This window comes from Xyrauchen texanus, chromosome 42, assembly GCF_025860055.1.
Source record: "Xyrauchen texanus isolate HMW12.3.18 chromosome 42, RBS_HiC_50CHRs, whole genome shotgun sequence".
Classification (NCBI taxonomy): domain Eukaryota; kingdom Metazoa; phylum Chordata; class Actinopteri; order Cypriniformes; family Catostomidae; genus Xyrauchen; species Xyrauchen texanus.
In genome coordinates, this window is record NC_068317.1 from 15,539,265 (window position 1) to 15,555,277 (window position 16,013).

The 16,013-nt window shown below is 39.3% G+C and overlaps 1 protein-coding gene across 1 annotated transcript in view; it reads left to right on the forward strand.

Moving 5' to 3' along the window:
* Positions 1 to 9,118, forward strand: part of trpa1b (transient receptor potential cation channel, subfamily A, member 1b) — a 37,822-nt gene extending 28,704 nt beyond the window's left edge. Inside the window, exons 21-28 of the mRNA XM_052114895.1 lie at positions 538 to 627; positions 954 to 1,123; positions 3,093 to 3,222; positions 3,328 to 3,510; positions 3,600 to 3,668; positions 4,126 to 4,221; positions 4,366 to 4,484; positions 6,015 to 9,118. Coding sequence (XP_051970855.1) covers positions 538 to 627; positions 954 to 1,123; positions 3,093 to 3,222; positions 3,328 to 3,510; positions 3,600 to 3,668; positions 4,126 to 4,221; positions 4,366 to 4,484; positions 6,015 to 6,207 — 1,050 coding nt within the window. The 3' untranslated portion in view covers positions 6,208 to 9,118. The remainder of the gene's footprint in view (positions 1 to 537; positions 628 to 953; positions 1,124 to 3,092; positions 3,223 to 3,327; positions 3,511 to 3,599; positions 3,669 to 4,125; positions 4,222 to 4,365; positions 4,485 to 6,014) is intronic.
* The last annotated feature ends 6,895 nt before the right edge of the window (positions 9,119 to 16,013 follow it).

Consider the following 16,013-nt stretch of genomic DNA (forward strand, 5'->3'; position numbering starts at 1 on the left):
CACACACACACACAAACATATATATTTTTTCTTGCCCCATTATTTTAAATATAAATATAAATCTCACAAAATTATGCTCACTTATATATATATATAAGTGAGCATATATTATATATAGTATATCTATATATGGATATATATATATTATATATATATATATATATATATATATATATATATATATATACACACATTTTTATTTAATTTTTTTATAATGGATTAAGACAACAAAAACTCTTATTGTATGACATTTTGCTTCTCAAGTAAATGTATCTCGTATTAAATGTTTAAATATTTTTTCAAAAATTCTGATTAAGAAAATGATCTTTGTGCTATGCTGGTGTTGACATTTATATTGTAAAAATCTGAATAATGAGAAACATGCAGATCATAGCAAACCATTTTAAATTTGGGATATTATACTAATTGGCTTATGTATGCAAAGTGATACACTTACTAGATTACTGCTGTCTGTGATTAATTTGTTGATAATATCATAATAACTCTCTCTCTTTCTCTCTCTTTCCCAACCTCCAGCAAAAATACTTAATCTCAGTCTGTATAATCATGGTGCTTGTCATGAATGTGTATGCCATTTGCAAAGAGCTGGTACAGTTTGCTCAGCAGGTAATGGTCATGCACGTCATCCCCATGGAAGATACTTCCACTACATACCATTACATGTACAGCAATTACAAATCATAAATGTCATAATGTACATTTAATATACATGCAGTTGATTAGAGATGTACTGAATTGAGCCTTGGGGATTCCCTTATTATTGACTGATGATTAATATGCAGTGCTCCTAGGCAAGTAAATTACCTATCAAAGCACCACTTATTTACATGCTTTGCTCCATGGTCTTTGCCGCTTGGTAGAGTATTCAGATAGCACTATGTTAGCAACCTTAAGGTGACTTTATTTAATTCCTTTTGTCTTTTACATCAAAGCGAATAATATACTTCACTGACTACTCTAACCCTGCTGACTGGACTTCAGCCATTTGCGCTTTGGTCTTTGTAATGCCCATGTGCTTCAGTGTAGACAATACATGGCAGTGGGAGGCTGGAGCTGTGGCCATTCTGACATCATGGATCAGCTTCCTGCTTTACTTCCAGAGGTATATTTATCAGCCTTTATGGATCAAAATTATGTTAAACCCACTTTAATGTAACCCAAATGAATTCCATCACAAATGTATGTCTCATTTACCAAATACTAATTTATGTCTCTCCTGACCAGAGGACAAAAATGTATTTGGGAGGTCAACATGAAATACCTTTGGAACGTTGACATGTCCTGCAGTATGTCATGCTAAACTAAAACTAATTTAAACAACATTTTGCTAAATATGTATATTATGCATGCAGTTACAAAAACTAATAAAAAAATTTAATTAAATAAACTCAAAAGAATAATGTCCAGTCACTGCATATATTGCAACATGATCAATGGGAATCGACATTCTGCTCCTGAATGTTCATATACCCTGAAATTGACAATATTCTGCTGAATTACTGACAAGTGGTATCGCCATCAGACATTTTTACACCAAGCCAATTGTGTTAACCTTTCCCTATGGTGCTATTTATAGCGTGTTGCATGAGCAACCTCCGAGACACGGTTCTGGTCCTATGGAAATCAGGAAGTAATTGCATTCACATAAACAAAGGTGAGCACTATTCGAAGGTTGCATTTTTGCTGTTAAATAAAATTTTTACTACACTATTAGGTATAGGGTTGCCGTTTGGCAGTGGCGGGCCATGCATTAAAAGTCTAGGCCTTCAGTGTGATTCATGCCATTAAGAAAACACAGTTTCACAATGAATAAGACACTATATGCCTTTGGGCATTATACATTATTTTGCAGCTAACTAATAATACCAACTGACATTTTAAAAACATGTCCATGAACGAAAGCCAGAACTTTTAACAACACTTAATGCTCAAGAAAGCCTAATTTTAACTGCAGCATGACTGTTTTGTGAAATGAATGCCATTCAAAATCATAACTTTTCATGTGAATCGACCAAGGAGGTCTATAATACCTGGAAGAATCTATCTAATAATATTTGTGATCTAAATGTTGCGTGCAATAAATTACATTTCGTCAGGGTACATGGTTATACTTTCAAATGACATCACTTAAAGCATGATTGCGTCACTCAAGGACAGCTAGAAGGCCTCAACCGGGACATATCCTAAAGATCACACCCGCCAAGAACAAATAAATCCATCTGTTTGGCTGATGAATCTGACAATCTGACTTTAGTTGCTCATTCATTTGCACTGTTGAGGGATTCTGAAGAAATTCTGAAGACCTGAGGGGGTGGAGCTCAGACTCGCGCTGCTATGGGCATGTGATTCGTGAAACAGTTGTCACACTTTGCTTGAAAGCATCAAAGAATAAATTCTGACTGGATAAACTTTTTGTTTTTCTCTGTTTGTTTGTAGATTAATTAAGAGTGGAAAGTGATTAAAAATATATAGGCAAGCGATTAAAAATATATAGGCAAAAAGGTGATTGAGAATGAAAGGATGAAAAATATGTATTTATTTGGCATGTTAGGCCAGCAGAGAAGTCTTTGCTGGCCCTGAGAAATCGCCACTGGTATTTGGGTTAGGGGATAGAGTTAATAGAATATACAATCCTGTTTATTGCAAAACATTTTTTACAACTAAAAATACATCTCGCTTTTGGCACCCCCCTGTGGGCATTTTTTATTTGAAAACTGGTTAACAACACTTCCAGTTTAAGCCACTGGGGCAGTGGTTCAAATTTCAGTTAGCACAGACCAATTTCAGTAGGCAAACTTTTGACCTTATGTCACTGAATTCAGTGTGACCATCCCTTATACATTCATATATATTTTAACTTAAAATTTTGACATTAATTAAAAAGTTTCATGGTCATGTTGTGTCAAATATCTATTTATGAATTGCCTTAATTCAATTCTATCATGTGGATTTGGTACTAGCTACTATGGTAACAGGTTCTTCATTCTTTCACAATGAAGAAAACATCAATATAATAATTACAATTCTATCAACATTTTAAACATATTTTATATGCCCTCTTTACATTCCAGGTTTGAGCGAATTGGAATTTACGTGGTAATGTTTGGCGGAATCATTAGGACCCTGGTGTGCACCATGGTTCTCTTTGTCTTCCTCTTGCTGGCATTCGGCTTGTCCTTCTATGCTTTGATGCTTCACCGAGTACGTCAAAAAAGAGAGATCATATCAACTCAGCATGACAGACATGTCAAGTCTTGGCAAATATCTGTGATGTGATGATGTTTACCGGTTGTTTCCTATCAACAGAGTGAGTTCAGCTCAATCAGTCTTTCCCTGGCCCAGACTTTTGTGATGACAGTGGGAGAGCTGAACTACCAGAGCACATTTCTGGATGCTTATGAGAATGGCCAGATGGCATTTCCTGGGATCACCTATTTTGTGTTTGTGCTTTTTGTTCTCCTCATGCCCATTCTTCTAATGAACCTAATGGTAAGCACATTGGAAACCAGCTATTATTGTTAATGATAGATGCCATTTGATAGGAAGTATTAAGCTTATTTGTCTCAATCACATTGCAGATTGGTTTAGCGGTAGGAGACATTGCAGAGGTACAGAAGAATGCTGAGATGAAGAGGATAGCCATGCAGGTGAGCCAGTTGCTTTAACTACATACCTCTAATTGACATATATTTCATGCAAAACATTACTAAATCATGTCTTTAAGATTTAAAGACCCCATGAAATCGAAATGAACGTTTTGTGGCTTTTAGCTTAGAGGACACCTGTATGCTGTATTGTGAGATTAAAAAGGAACTTTTACAGTATACACATTTTAAATGTACATTCCTTCCCTTCAGGGAAAATTCATGAAAAATAAAGTTGTATATAAAATAATGGAGCCCCTTGAATTTACCCATCCCAAACATGGGGTTGGGGGGACAAACAGTGCTCTTCAAGGCATTTCATGGGGTCTTTAAAAGATCATGTGAAAATACAGGTAATTTATAATAAGTATAACTTATACAATTAGAACTACTGACCTTAAAAAGGAAGTGTTTGATTCTGCATAGGACAGCACATTAATAGAAAAGCTCTTCAATACAGATAGATCTTCACACTACCCTTGAGGAAAAGATGCCATACTGGTTCCTAAAACGAGTGGACAAACCAACTATCACGGTCTATCCCAATAAATGCAAGGTTTGTCTGAATAAAAAAAAAAAGTGTTATTCCCACAAATAATCTTGTTGCACATGAACTGTTATTTAAATTATGCTTCTTAATACAGGAAAAATTTAAATGAAAAGTATTCTTTTTAAATGATGACAAGGATTTGTTATACAGAAGGCACTGATGCAGGTCTTTATTGATTGTGAGATCCAAAACACAGTTCGCACCCGTTTGAACCACTGCTCAAGTCAGGGTGGACCTCTGGAGAAGGAACTGCACAAACAGAAAAACAGGTGATCCTTCAAAAATACCCACACCACTATTTAAATTATATGTCTGATTTCAAAAGTGAGCATGGTCAAAACCATGTGAACTAAAATTTAGAGTTTTGTCAAAATATATTTATAAAAAGCATCCCAACTGTAAATTCTGATAGGATGAGCGACACGCCAAAAGTCATTGTAAAATTACTAAAAACACACACCTATGATTGCACACACAACATTTTTTACTTTCATTGGTAACTGCAAATAGCTTACAGTATAATAAACTATACTTTGACGAAGAATTGTTAAAACTTTTGTTTTGAATTGTTTGTTTATTAATAATAAATGTAACTCTTTATTGAACATCCATAGTTGCTGCTGTTATAAAAATCCCTGTAATGGACGGCCTCTCGTGACTTTATTTTCATTCTCCACATCACATCACAATTAAAAAAGGGGAGGTTTACCAGCCCAAACATGTGTTAAGCTGCCTGTGAAACTATGTACCCAGCACATTTAAGGATGATTTCAAACTGAACACAATATTGCATGCATGTTCTTTGAAAAAGCCAGAACATTTTAAGTGGTGTACTACAATAAAGGACTCTATGTTTTATCTAATGGTGGATCTGGTGGATGCAGATGAATGAGAATTAAAGATGATTTGCAATATGCAGACTTGTGGGAGAGCAGCCTCTAGTGTGCATTAGCTATAATACAACATAATATATTCTAGATATCCACACACCTTGTCTACACTCCCTTATTTCAGACATTTGATTTTATTTAATTTTCAAAGTAATACTTTAACTTTGTTCTGCTTTTGTTTGTATAACAACAAACAAAACTTTCAAATACAATTTTGAAGATATAGTGGTGGTTTTGAAGGGATCGAGCATTTCAAAAACTGAAAATTCTCTCATTATTTACTCACCCTCATGCCATCCCAGATGTGTATGTCTTTCTTTCATCAGCAGAACACAAATCAAGATTTTTAGAAAAATATCTCAGCTCTGTAGGTCCATACAATGCAAGTGAATGGTGATCAGACTTTTGTAGCTCCAAAAATCACATAAAGGAAACATAAAAGTAATCCATAAGACTCCAATGTTTAAATCCATATCTTCAGAAGTGATATAATAGGTGTGGATGAGAAACAGATCAAAACGTATGTCCTTTTTTACTTTAAATCTCCACTTTATCTTTAACTTTCAGATGAAAAAGTGAAACTAAACAGGCACCACAAGTGACTTTCAGATGATGAGAGACTGTTTATTTTAGGTGAATTATCCCTTTAATTATGCGGGCATGTCAGAGAAGAGACCTGCACGGTAGAACATGTATATTAGTGTTTAAGGGTGACCCAAGTTTTAATCCAGCTAGTGACATCTGTAATCCCCTCCCCTATGTTTACTACATCCTCTTTAAATGTCTCTTTTAATAATTTAAAAAAAATTAAGTGTTGCCTTTAGTATTTCTTATATTGAATGTGCTTCAATATGTTTCATAGACTTATTGAGATGGTATGAACTATGTTTAATCTGTTCGTCTCTGTAGGTTGAAAGAAATGTCCAGTGTGATTGATAAGCAACATAACTTGCTGAAGTTGATCATCCAGAAGATGGAAATCACGTCTGAGGCTGATGAATGTGATGGCCCACAGAATCCTAGAGCCCTAAGACATATTCCCTCCTCAGGCCAAAAGTCAAAGTGGGTCCCCCTCATGCAAGCTCTTACATCAAGGAAATAACATAACAAGCAATGACACCATGTTGTAATGGATGAACCCAAAGTTATCTGCAGTTATGACTTCTGATTTTACTTTTTTGAGGGACATTTATGTTGTGGTTTAGAGCACTAGTGTTTAGTGAGAGCTTTTTTCTTAAAGCAAGCATATCCGGTGGTTAACTGTGTGGTTAAGTACAAGATGATCTTGTGTGGGTCAAAATGTGGTGTATTTGTTATGTAACACTGTGTACACTTATTTGATTCTAACTGACCTTTTGCCATGTATTTAGAAAGTGAGCTACCCTATACTGATATATTGTGAGCCAATCTATTTAAAGATTTGTACTGAACAGAGAAATAGAATTGTTGGAATGATTTCTGAGTTACAGGGATGTTTAGAAAGTCACTCAAGTGTTAACCATTCACATGATCCAATGCAATGATCTAATATGCAGGACCCTGTAACAGCTCTTCTAAATAAGATGTGGTTTGAGAAACACATTGGACAAGGTGGATATGATTTCTACAGTATAGTGCACTTCAAGCCCCTTAATGCAAAGACTACTATCAACCTGTGAAGCACCACATATCCAGATTTGTCACCCTGATCTGTCCACAGCTGTGCTCCACATGTAGGAGAATTAGCATGCAAATTTCATCTGGCTGGATATAGTAACCCTGAGACGCTTTGTCATACCAAATCCTAAATTGAATGTGGTTCTGCCAAGGGTAGAACATCTGTGTAACCCTCATTTTTTGGATCTGTTTCAACTTACTTTTTAATATCTCCACCAACATCCTGATGAAATTGCCAAAAGAGCAGCATTACATAAAACCATCATGTTGATCAGATTGTCAATGGTGATTTCACAGAATTAAGCAAAAGTCACTCATATCGGCCATATATTAAGACCTGCACAGCCAAAACACTATAAAATTAACTTGGTGATTTTGCATGCACGTCATGAGATGTAATAAATCTGATGACAAGGATCAAAATGTCCAGATGGAATGGATTTGCTTTTGATTTGGTCGCTCATGTGCAATACAGGTTAATGTTTTAGGCATACAGTACTAAAATCTACAGTACAATTGCTTGACACATGCTGTCAGTAAAATAATAAAAAACAAAAACAGTCATGCAAATGCTTACTCAAATGACTGATTGATACAGTAAATAGAGATAGACAGACAGCACACAGACATCAAACGAGCACTAACCATCATAAACCAGCCTGGTCCTGCATGGAAATGCATGCTGAGCATGGAGCCAAAATATACTCTGTCATTAAAGCCTTATAAGCTGCTCTCAAAATCAGTTACCATTATGATTAAGAGAGAACAAGAACAACAATTCTCATCTATCATCTGGTCAATGCTTCACAGCATTATGAGTTTATAGACCTCAAATACATCACTTCCTCCTCCCAAGGGTAAGCAGCACAAGATTTTTCACACACTCCAGCCAGCTCTCAACTTGATATAAAAAGATCTCAGTCACAAAGTGTTCACATCTTCGATATCACAGATCTGATAAACAGATTTGTTGATCTCTGAAGGGTCTGTAGTGTGAGGAAATAATTACCTCATTTGATCTCTCAGTTTCTCTCAGTAAAAGTGCAAGAACATCATGACAATTTGCACTTCTGAAGCATTTGTCCCTAATTTTAAAACCATTAAGATTTGTAGTGCAGTGACATTATTTTAATTTAGGCACATTTCCCTCTCAAATTTTCATTACAGTAATGTGCCATGAACCTTTGAGATTTTTGGAATTCCAGTAATTCATGATTTCCGTTACTGTAACACATTAGTTTATTTGAATGTTTTATGGTACAAATGAATATAATACAATGATTTGTTTGATTTAAATCAGAATAAATGAAAGACAGTACTACTCTACCACCAGGATGTATAACACTTCTCAATTCAACAATGTATTATTAATATTTATTTAATTTTTTTTTCATATTTTATTCACGAGAATTAGACCTTTTTTTTCATTATGTCACTGTGCTTAACTGACATGAATATAGTTGTTGCCAAGCTCATTCGACAGCATTTGTGGCTTAACATTGATTACACAAAAAAGAATGTCAGCTCGTCCTTTGCTTATTTAAAAAGAAGCATGGAGCCAATCCATAAATTTAAAAAATATGCTCAATTGTATATGTTTCAAAAGTATAGCCACAAGACATCAGCATTATACACAACATGATTTATAAAATCACTTACTAAACTTAGGGGAGACCGGGGATGGTTGTAACACGGGTCAGTTGTAACAATTCCAATCTGTCCAATCAGGAACTAGTTACAAATAACCTGATTCACTTCGCACATGCTCAGTTTAGTTCTTATTCCACATGTGATAAAGTAGAGCCCTCTGGCAGACACAGCACAAGTTAGAGTGGAAAAAACAATTTTGAGGTAAGAAAGTTACTTTTTTTACTTTTTTTGTTTTTGTTATGGGAATTTCTGCTTTGTAGTTAAACTCATCAAACTTGTATTATGTTTATTGTGTGTCTGTGTACATATTTTCCATGCAAGTTGTTAGTGCTAATGTTTTGCCTGTTAGCTGTAAGGTGAGCTAGTTCATGGCTACATGACTCTGGGTTAGTTGTAACAACAAGACTCTGGGTTAGTTGTAACAACAATGAAACGTTACAACCTACCCCAAGAAAAATTTGTTCAATTTATATATGTTTTATTTTAATGTCAGTATGCCTAGGTCTTGGAAGAGAAAGACAGACAGAGGGGTGTCTCTCACAATTTTGAGGAGATTATCAGATGAGGCAAAGGGAAAGTCTATAAGATCTGTGGCAAAGTTGTATGGCATTTGCCAATTCCTCCAATGTTTGTGTTCCCACGCCTTCGTTATGCAGACCACTTTGTACGAGATGGGCCAATAGGAAGTATTGGAAGTGGAAATAAATCAGGATGGACCCCCCCCACACACACACACACACTCACACTTAATTTTAATGTTATTATGGCCAATACTATAGACTGACAGTACGTGCTTACACAAATAGAATGTTCAAGTGTTTAAGTTCAATTTATTACAAAGTACTATGGCAGAATAACCACACACACACACACACACACACACACACACACACACAATGTGTTGAATAAAAACCTTTCAAAATAATTTTTTTGTCAAAATCCTTATTTCATTATGTTACATATCACCCCGGTGGATATCATAATGTTACATCTCACCCCAGGGTATGTTACAACTAACCCAGACTATGGGGTGAATTGTAACATTTCACTCCTCGTGCTTGAAACTAAACCATGCATTTTCTGTTTGTGTTGCAAAGATAATAGCTATGTCATTTAATAGCAGACACTTGTAACTAGTTTGGATCACATTTTGAACACACTGACTTCAAAGTACTACAAGATATAGACAGAAAGGTCAAAATTGTTACAACCATCCCCGGTCTCCCCTATCTGTGTAAATTATGGTTAATTCCTGATTTTATTCCTCTAAAATCTTGTTATAACTTGATATAAGGTATAATGTTTATGCAATGTTAGACAGAGATTATTCAGCAGAGATAGGCCACCTCTATTTAAATGAATGGGAAATTGGAAAGCTCAACCAAGGACCGAGCACCCAACGTTCAACAGATGTAGAAAAGTCCCGCCTTACAGTTAAAAGAGCCAATCAACTTTTAGATACAGACATCACCAATGATTCAATTCTAGAACACGTATTAGCTATACAAGCAGGACAAATTTCATTTTTGTGTGTAATATGAGGCAAAGAATCACAATTTGTGATACCAGTATTGTTGTATTTTATTGCTGATTTGAAATGTTATTTTATCAGCATCTTGGCCAACAATTTTTGAGATTTTGGTCTTTCTTTGGATTCTCTGCCTCCTGAGAGCATTCCAAAGATGGCTGACAGTGGACCGACTTGCTACAAAGACTTTGCTATAGACCCTTTCAAGAGTGTAAACAAAAACATTTAGAATGGTCCAAATGGATTTCCGTGTACTATCAACAAAGTCTCTTTTTCAAGGTAAGTCAGTCCACATGGCGGCCATTTTTGGGACGCTCTTGGGCTGTTTGGGCACTCATTTTTCTATTTAAACAAGCGACATGATAGTGCAGCTCCTATCTACTTGAATGGGGATAGACCAAAATCTCCAAATCGGTTGGTCAAAATTATGATATAAGAACATATTTCAAATAAGCATTAAAATTATATTGGTCAGAGGCAGGTGGGCTGCACTCAAGCGTCCTGGCTGCGACGCATGCTCCATCCCCGGCGTTGCATCTTACTCATGCCGGCATGGGTCCAGCGCTGCATCAAACATGTGCCGGACCCTCACCGCTCAGTTCCTGGACCTGTGAAGACACCAGCAGGTAGAGACTGGTCTCCCGAGGAGAGACGCGCTCAGTGTTTAAAGTCAGCGGTAATGAGAATGTATTTTTTACGTTGAAAATTGGCTACCATTGGGCGTGTCTTCCATTAATTTTTATAGAAGTGGCCCATCTCTGTTAAATGGTCTCTATTTTGACAAGCAGGAAATGTTCACGGAACAAAAAATATGTTTTTGAACATGTTCTTGGTGAGATTTACCCCATCACTGTTGTCAAAGTCAGGGACTGGAAAATAAATAGTTCACTCTTCAGCCACTCATACCATTCAATTAAATGTGCTTGGTTTAAGGCAGGGAATGCTTTGCTAAAATGGGACGTACTGATTTTCCTAATGGCCGTTTTGATGCTGTTACACAGCATTTGTTTTACACTGCAGCTGTGAGATTGCGGTGACCATGGGAACGAAGGCAGGAGGAGAGCACACTGATGTCATGGCCCTGCACCTGTCTCCCTTACTCATTCACACAAAACAGAATGTGAGAAAAAAGAATAGAAGCACTGCCCACACTACGACCCCAACTGCACATTTCTCAAGTTAACTCTGCCCTAAAACAATGTAGGGTACGTTTAGTGACACCATTGTTCCCATGCAATTTGTCCTTATGTAGAACTTGGGAATTAAATACTGTATATACTGTAGTTTATAATAGAGATTAGAGTTAAAAATGTCATGAGGTGTCTCTGTAGCTGCTTCATATACCAATATTTTATTATTATTTTTTTAAGATTATAAAGACTAGCTATGGAGCTTGAGGCATCCTCAAGAGTTTCCCTCAAAGAGGTGGTAAACAGATACCATTTTATATATTATATATATACACATGTATAAAATCCATGCAGGCTCAAAGTGACATGTTTGAAAATGAATTGATGTTTTCATGTGCAACAATTTAGAACTTATGATTGGCTGATAGATTATGAAAGCATGCGAATGTGTTCTTGGATTCAGAAGCATTCCTGTCCTTGAAAAAGAAATGTAAGAAATCATTTTATACTAAGGTAAATTCAGTTCAGCAAAACAACTGCACACAGTTCATACACAAATATTTCATCAAGTTTAAAGATTGCTCTATAAGAATTTTATGTAATCAGTTTTAAAGAGTGTGTTTGGCCATGCACAGAAACATAACAATCAACATATTTTTACAGAAGATTCTGGTACCCTGAAGACTCTCCCATCAGACAATTTCGCATGATTTTAAATGTGCTCATCTTTTCCTGTTGCACTACTTATAGCATGTTGAACAAGCAGCCTCAGATACTGTACATAGATTCTGGTCTAATGGAAACCAGGAAGTAATTGTGTTCGCATAATCAATGTACAGTACAATTCGAGACAATTGTTTCTCAATAATTACCCTCCAATTGTTTGGCTTGGGCATATGGTTAATAAAATATGCATCACTGTTTACTGTATTATATCTGTTACGAATGCGGACGGAGGCAGACAAAGGTTGAGGATCCAAATGCGAGTTTATTGAACAGAACAATCGTCCAAGGAATGAGGGGGGGACTGGCAGACCACGGAGAGCACAAGGGGACACCAGACAATCCAGGGGGGGACAAGGGGCAGATAGGTAGACCAAGGGGGGCACAGAGGGCAGACAGGCAGTCCAAGGGGGCACAACGGGCAGACAGACAGTCCAAGGGGGCACAGAGGGCAGGCGAGCAGTCCACGGGGGCACAAGGGGCAGACAGACAGTCCAAGGGGGCACAGAGGGCAGGCGAGCAGTCCACGGGGGCACAAGGGGCAGACAGACAGTCCAAGGGGAGTACAAGACGGGGACTGGGTCAGGTGGCCTGGGAGCTGGCCACAGGACAGGGACAGGTTCAGGGGGTCTGGGAGGCGGCCAAAGGACAGGGACAGGTTCAGGAGGCCTGGGAGGCTCTGGAGGCAGAGACCTTGAAGGCTCGGGAGGCGGAGCCGATGGAGGTTGCGCCATAGGAGGCTCTAGAGGCGGAGACCTGGAAGGCTTGGGAGGCGGAGCCATGGGAGGCGGAGCCGTAGGAGGCTCTGGCGGCTGAGCCGAGGGAGGTGGCGGCGTAGGAGCCTCTAGAGGCGGAGCCGATGGAGGTGGCGCCGTAGAAGGCTCTAGAGGCGGAGGTCTGGAAGGTTCTGGAGGTGGAGCCGAGGGAGGTGGCGCCGTAGGATGCTCCAGAAGCGAAGCTCTGGAAGGCTTCGAGAGGCTTGAGAGGCGGAGCCCTGGGAGGCTCGAGAGGCTTGAGAGGCGGAGCCCTGGGAGGCTCAAGAGGCGGAGCCAAGGGAGGCTCAGGAGACGGAGCCGTAGGAGGCTCAGGGTGCGTGGCCGCAGGAGGCTCAGGGGGCGTGGCTGCAGGAGGCTCTGGGGGTGGAGCCGCAGGAGGCTCAGGAGTCTCTGGGAGAGGAGCCGTAGAAAGCTCGGGAGGCGGAGCTCTGGAAAGCTTGGGAAGCTCGGGAGGCGTTGGCTCTTGGATGGTCATGGCTGCTGACGCTGGCTCAGGGATGGTCGAGGCTACAGGCGTAGGTTCACTGACATCGGAGGCTACAGGCGCTGGCTCACTGACATCGGAGGCTACAGGCGCTGGCTCACTGACATCGGAGGCTACAGGCGCTGGCTCACTGACATCGGAGGCTACAGGCGCTGGCTCACTGACATCGGAGGCTACAGGCGCTGGCTCACTGACATCGGAGGCTACAGGCGCTGGCTCACTGACATCGGAGGCTACAGGCGCTGGCTCACTGACATCGGAGGCTACTGGCGCTGACTCACTGACATCGGAGGCTACAGGCGCTGGCTCGGGGACGGTCGAGGGCTCAGGCTCGCTCACCTTGGCATGTGTGGGCTCTGGCTCGCTCATAGTGACATGCGTGGGCTCTGGCTCGCAGACCGTAGAAGGCGTGAACTGGGGAGCGGAAGCCTTTCTTCTCCTCCTCCGGGCGGACGAAGCTGGCAGCATTGGCTCTTTGATCATGGCAGGCACGAAGGTTGGCTCGCTGGCAGATGCGAAGGGATGAACCATGGGCGAATGGAGGGTTACCACTATGGGAGGAGCTACGGGGTTCTCCTCGTCGATGTCCACGGTGAAAGAGGAACCGCAGGCCAGTAGGGTCTCCTCCACGAACGCGCGGAGCGTCCAGCCGCGCGTTGCCGGTGGAAACCGCTCCTTGAGCGCACTGTTCAGGTTAGCCTGGAAGAATACGACCAGGGAGGAATCAGGGAAGTCGGTGGCACCCGCAATCACGAGAAAATCGCGGATGTGGTCTTCCACCGGACGGTTTCCCTGCATTAGGCTAAGCAGCTGACAGTTCGCTTTTAGAACCGCTGGATCCATGTTTGGTTTGTTCTGTTACGAATGCGGACAGAGGCAGACAAAGGTTGAGGATCCAAATGCGAGTTTATTGAACAGAACAACCACGATGGGTAAAAAATTAAAGCAAAACACAAAAACGCTGGAACACTGGAACTAGGAACTCGGGCATGGAAGCGAACATCAACATTTAACAAACGACAAGGTAATGGAGGAACGGGCAGGGTTAAATACACACAAGGCAGGATGATTACCAACAAGACACAGGTGAGAACAATGACAGTGAACACGAACGCTAACAAGGAGACTATGGAGTTAAATAAAGGACAAAAGTGAAAACTAAGGAGCAAGGTGAAACACGACAGGGTAATACATGACAATATCAGATACATCTAAAATCAACTCGCTTTTGGCGCAACTCTGTGGATAGTTCACCCAGAAACTGGAGCTCACACATCTATACATTTAACAACACTTCCTGCTTTAGTAGTATTTTGCATTTTGGTGAGCACAGACCGATTTCAGCTGAAGAAATTTGTACCTGCTTTCACCGAATTCACAGAGAGGTGTGTCACAAAGGCAGCCGATTTCAGCTGAAGAAATTCTGACCTGCTGTCACCGAATTCACAGAGAGATGTGCCACAAAGGCAGCCAGTCATGTTGTTCTTTATATATGACACCGATATTGCAGACTTTTTTTATTTTACAATATTTTCTTTGGTTTGTTTCCTTTACAAATACATTGTTAATATCCTAGCTATATATTTATGGTTTAGTGTAATCATTACATATTTTACAAATCATATTAATGTTTCATAATATTCCATGAACTGAATAAAAATTACCTTACTCTAAGAATTATTGTTTGAATCTCTACAGAACAAGGAGCATAAACTGTTTAAAGGGGTCATATAATGCCATTTTTGTACAAGTTAATATGAATCTTTAGGGTCTAAACGAAAACTTTGTAATATACTTTTATTAAAAATTCTCATTAGTATTTTAAGAAAACACTAATTTTACCTGCTCAGAAACAGCTCTGTTTTCAGCATGCTGTTTCAGTGCATATGACTTTAAATGATAATGAGCTTTGGTCACCCCGCCCCTCCGTTAGGGTTAGCGATTTGCAAAGATTAATATAAAGGTTAATAAAACGTTACACTTACTTCTTCTGGAGGTGCAGAGGGAATATAAATAATTGGTACCGAATCTTTTTTCAGCAGCAGCTTCTTAGCAAAACCAGCTTTATACTGACCTTCGTTTATAAAGCAGTCTGGTGAAAAATGATTTGCGCAAACATGAACGCATTGACGTTGCTCGTGGGGAATATTCCCATCGTAAACAAAACTCAGCCACTGCGTCTTCAGCGGTTCAGATTTAGGAACATCAAAATGACTGCTGTGTTCGTTATTACACCGAAGAACAGAAAATCACAATCGCTTAGGCGCCATTCTGCTCCAGTGTATCAACAATGATGACGGACTATGATTGACAGCTCGCTCACGAGCGAGGGCGGGTCTGTGTTGAAACACTGCTGTCAATCAACAATCCTGGAAGGGGCGTCCGACCGTGTGACGTCACATGGTCGAACGGCTCGATTTGAGGCAGGGGAAAATATATAAGGAGATTAAAACAAAAACACTGGATGGATTTTTATCATAATAGGATGGTTGTGTACAGGCACAGCCAACACACATTTCAGTACAATCAACTTAAAAAAGTGCATGTACCATTATATGACCCCTTTAATGTAGTCTAGTCCATAACTGTCTACATTTGGCTGATAACTTCTGCAAAAATGGACCATGCAAGTCAGCTGTGCTTTTGGATAATTGTTGGCTGAGGGTTACCATTGTAATATCAAATCTTAATTTCACACTCATTAAGTGGGAATGAAAACTCATAGATATCAAGTTTATTGAGTATAATGTGAGACGCTGTGAGAAAATTTCAAATGTGGTAAATCTGGCTTTAGCATTCATAATGTACAGTATGGTAACACAATAGATGCCTGTGTAGTACACACATCTTATGTAGAGATAAACAAAAATACAGTATGTAAAGTTCAGCTTAGTGTTATGCATTTGTGTAACATAAAATGTAAACTTAGTCAAGGCAAAACGTCATGGTTACTAACATAAC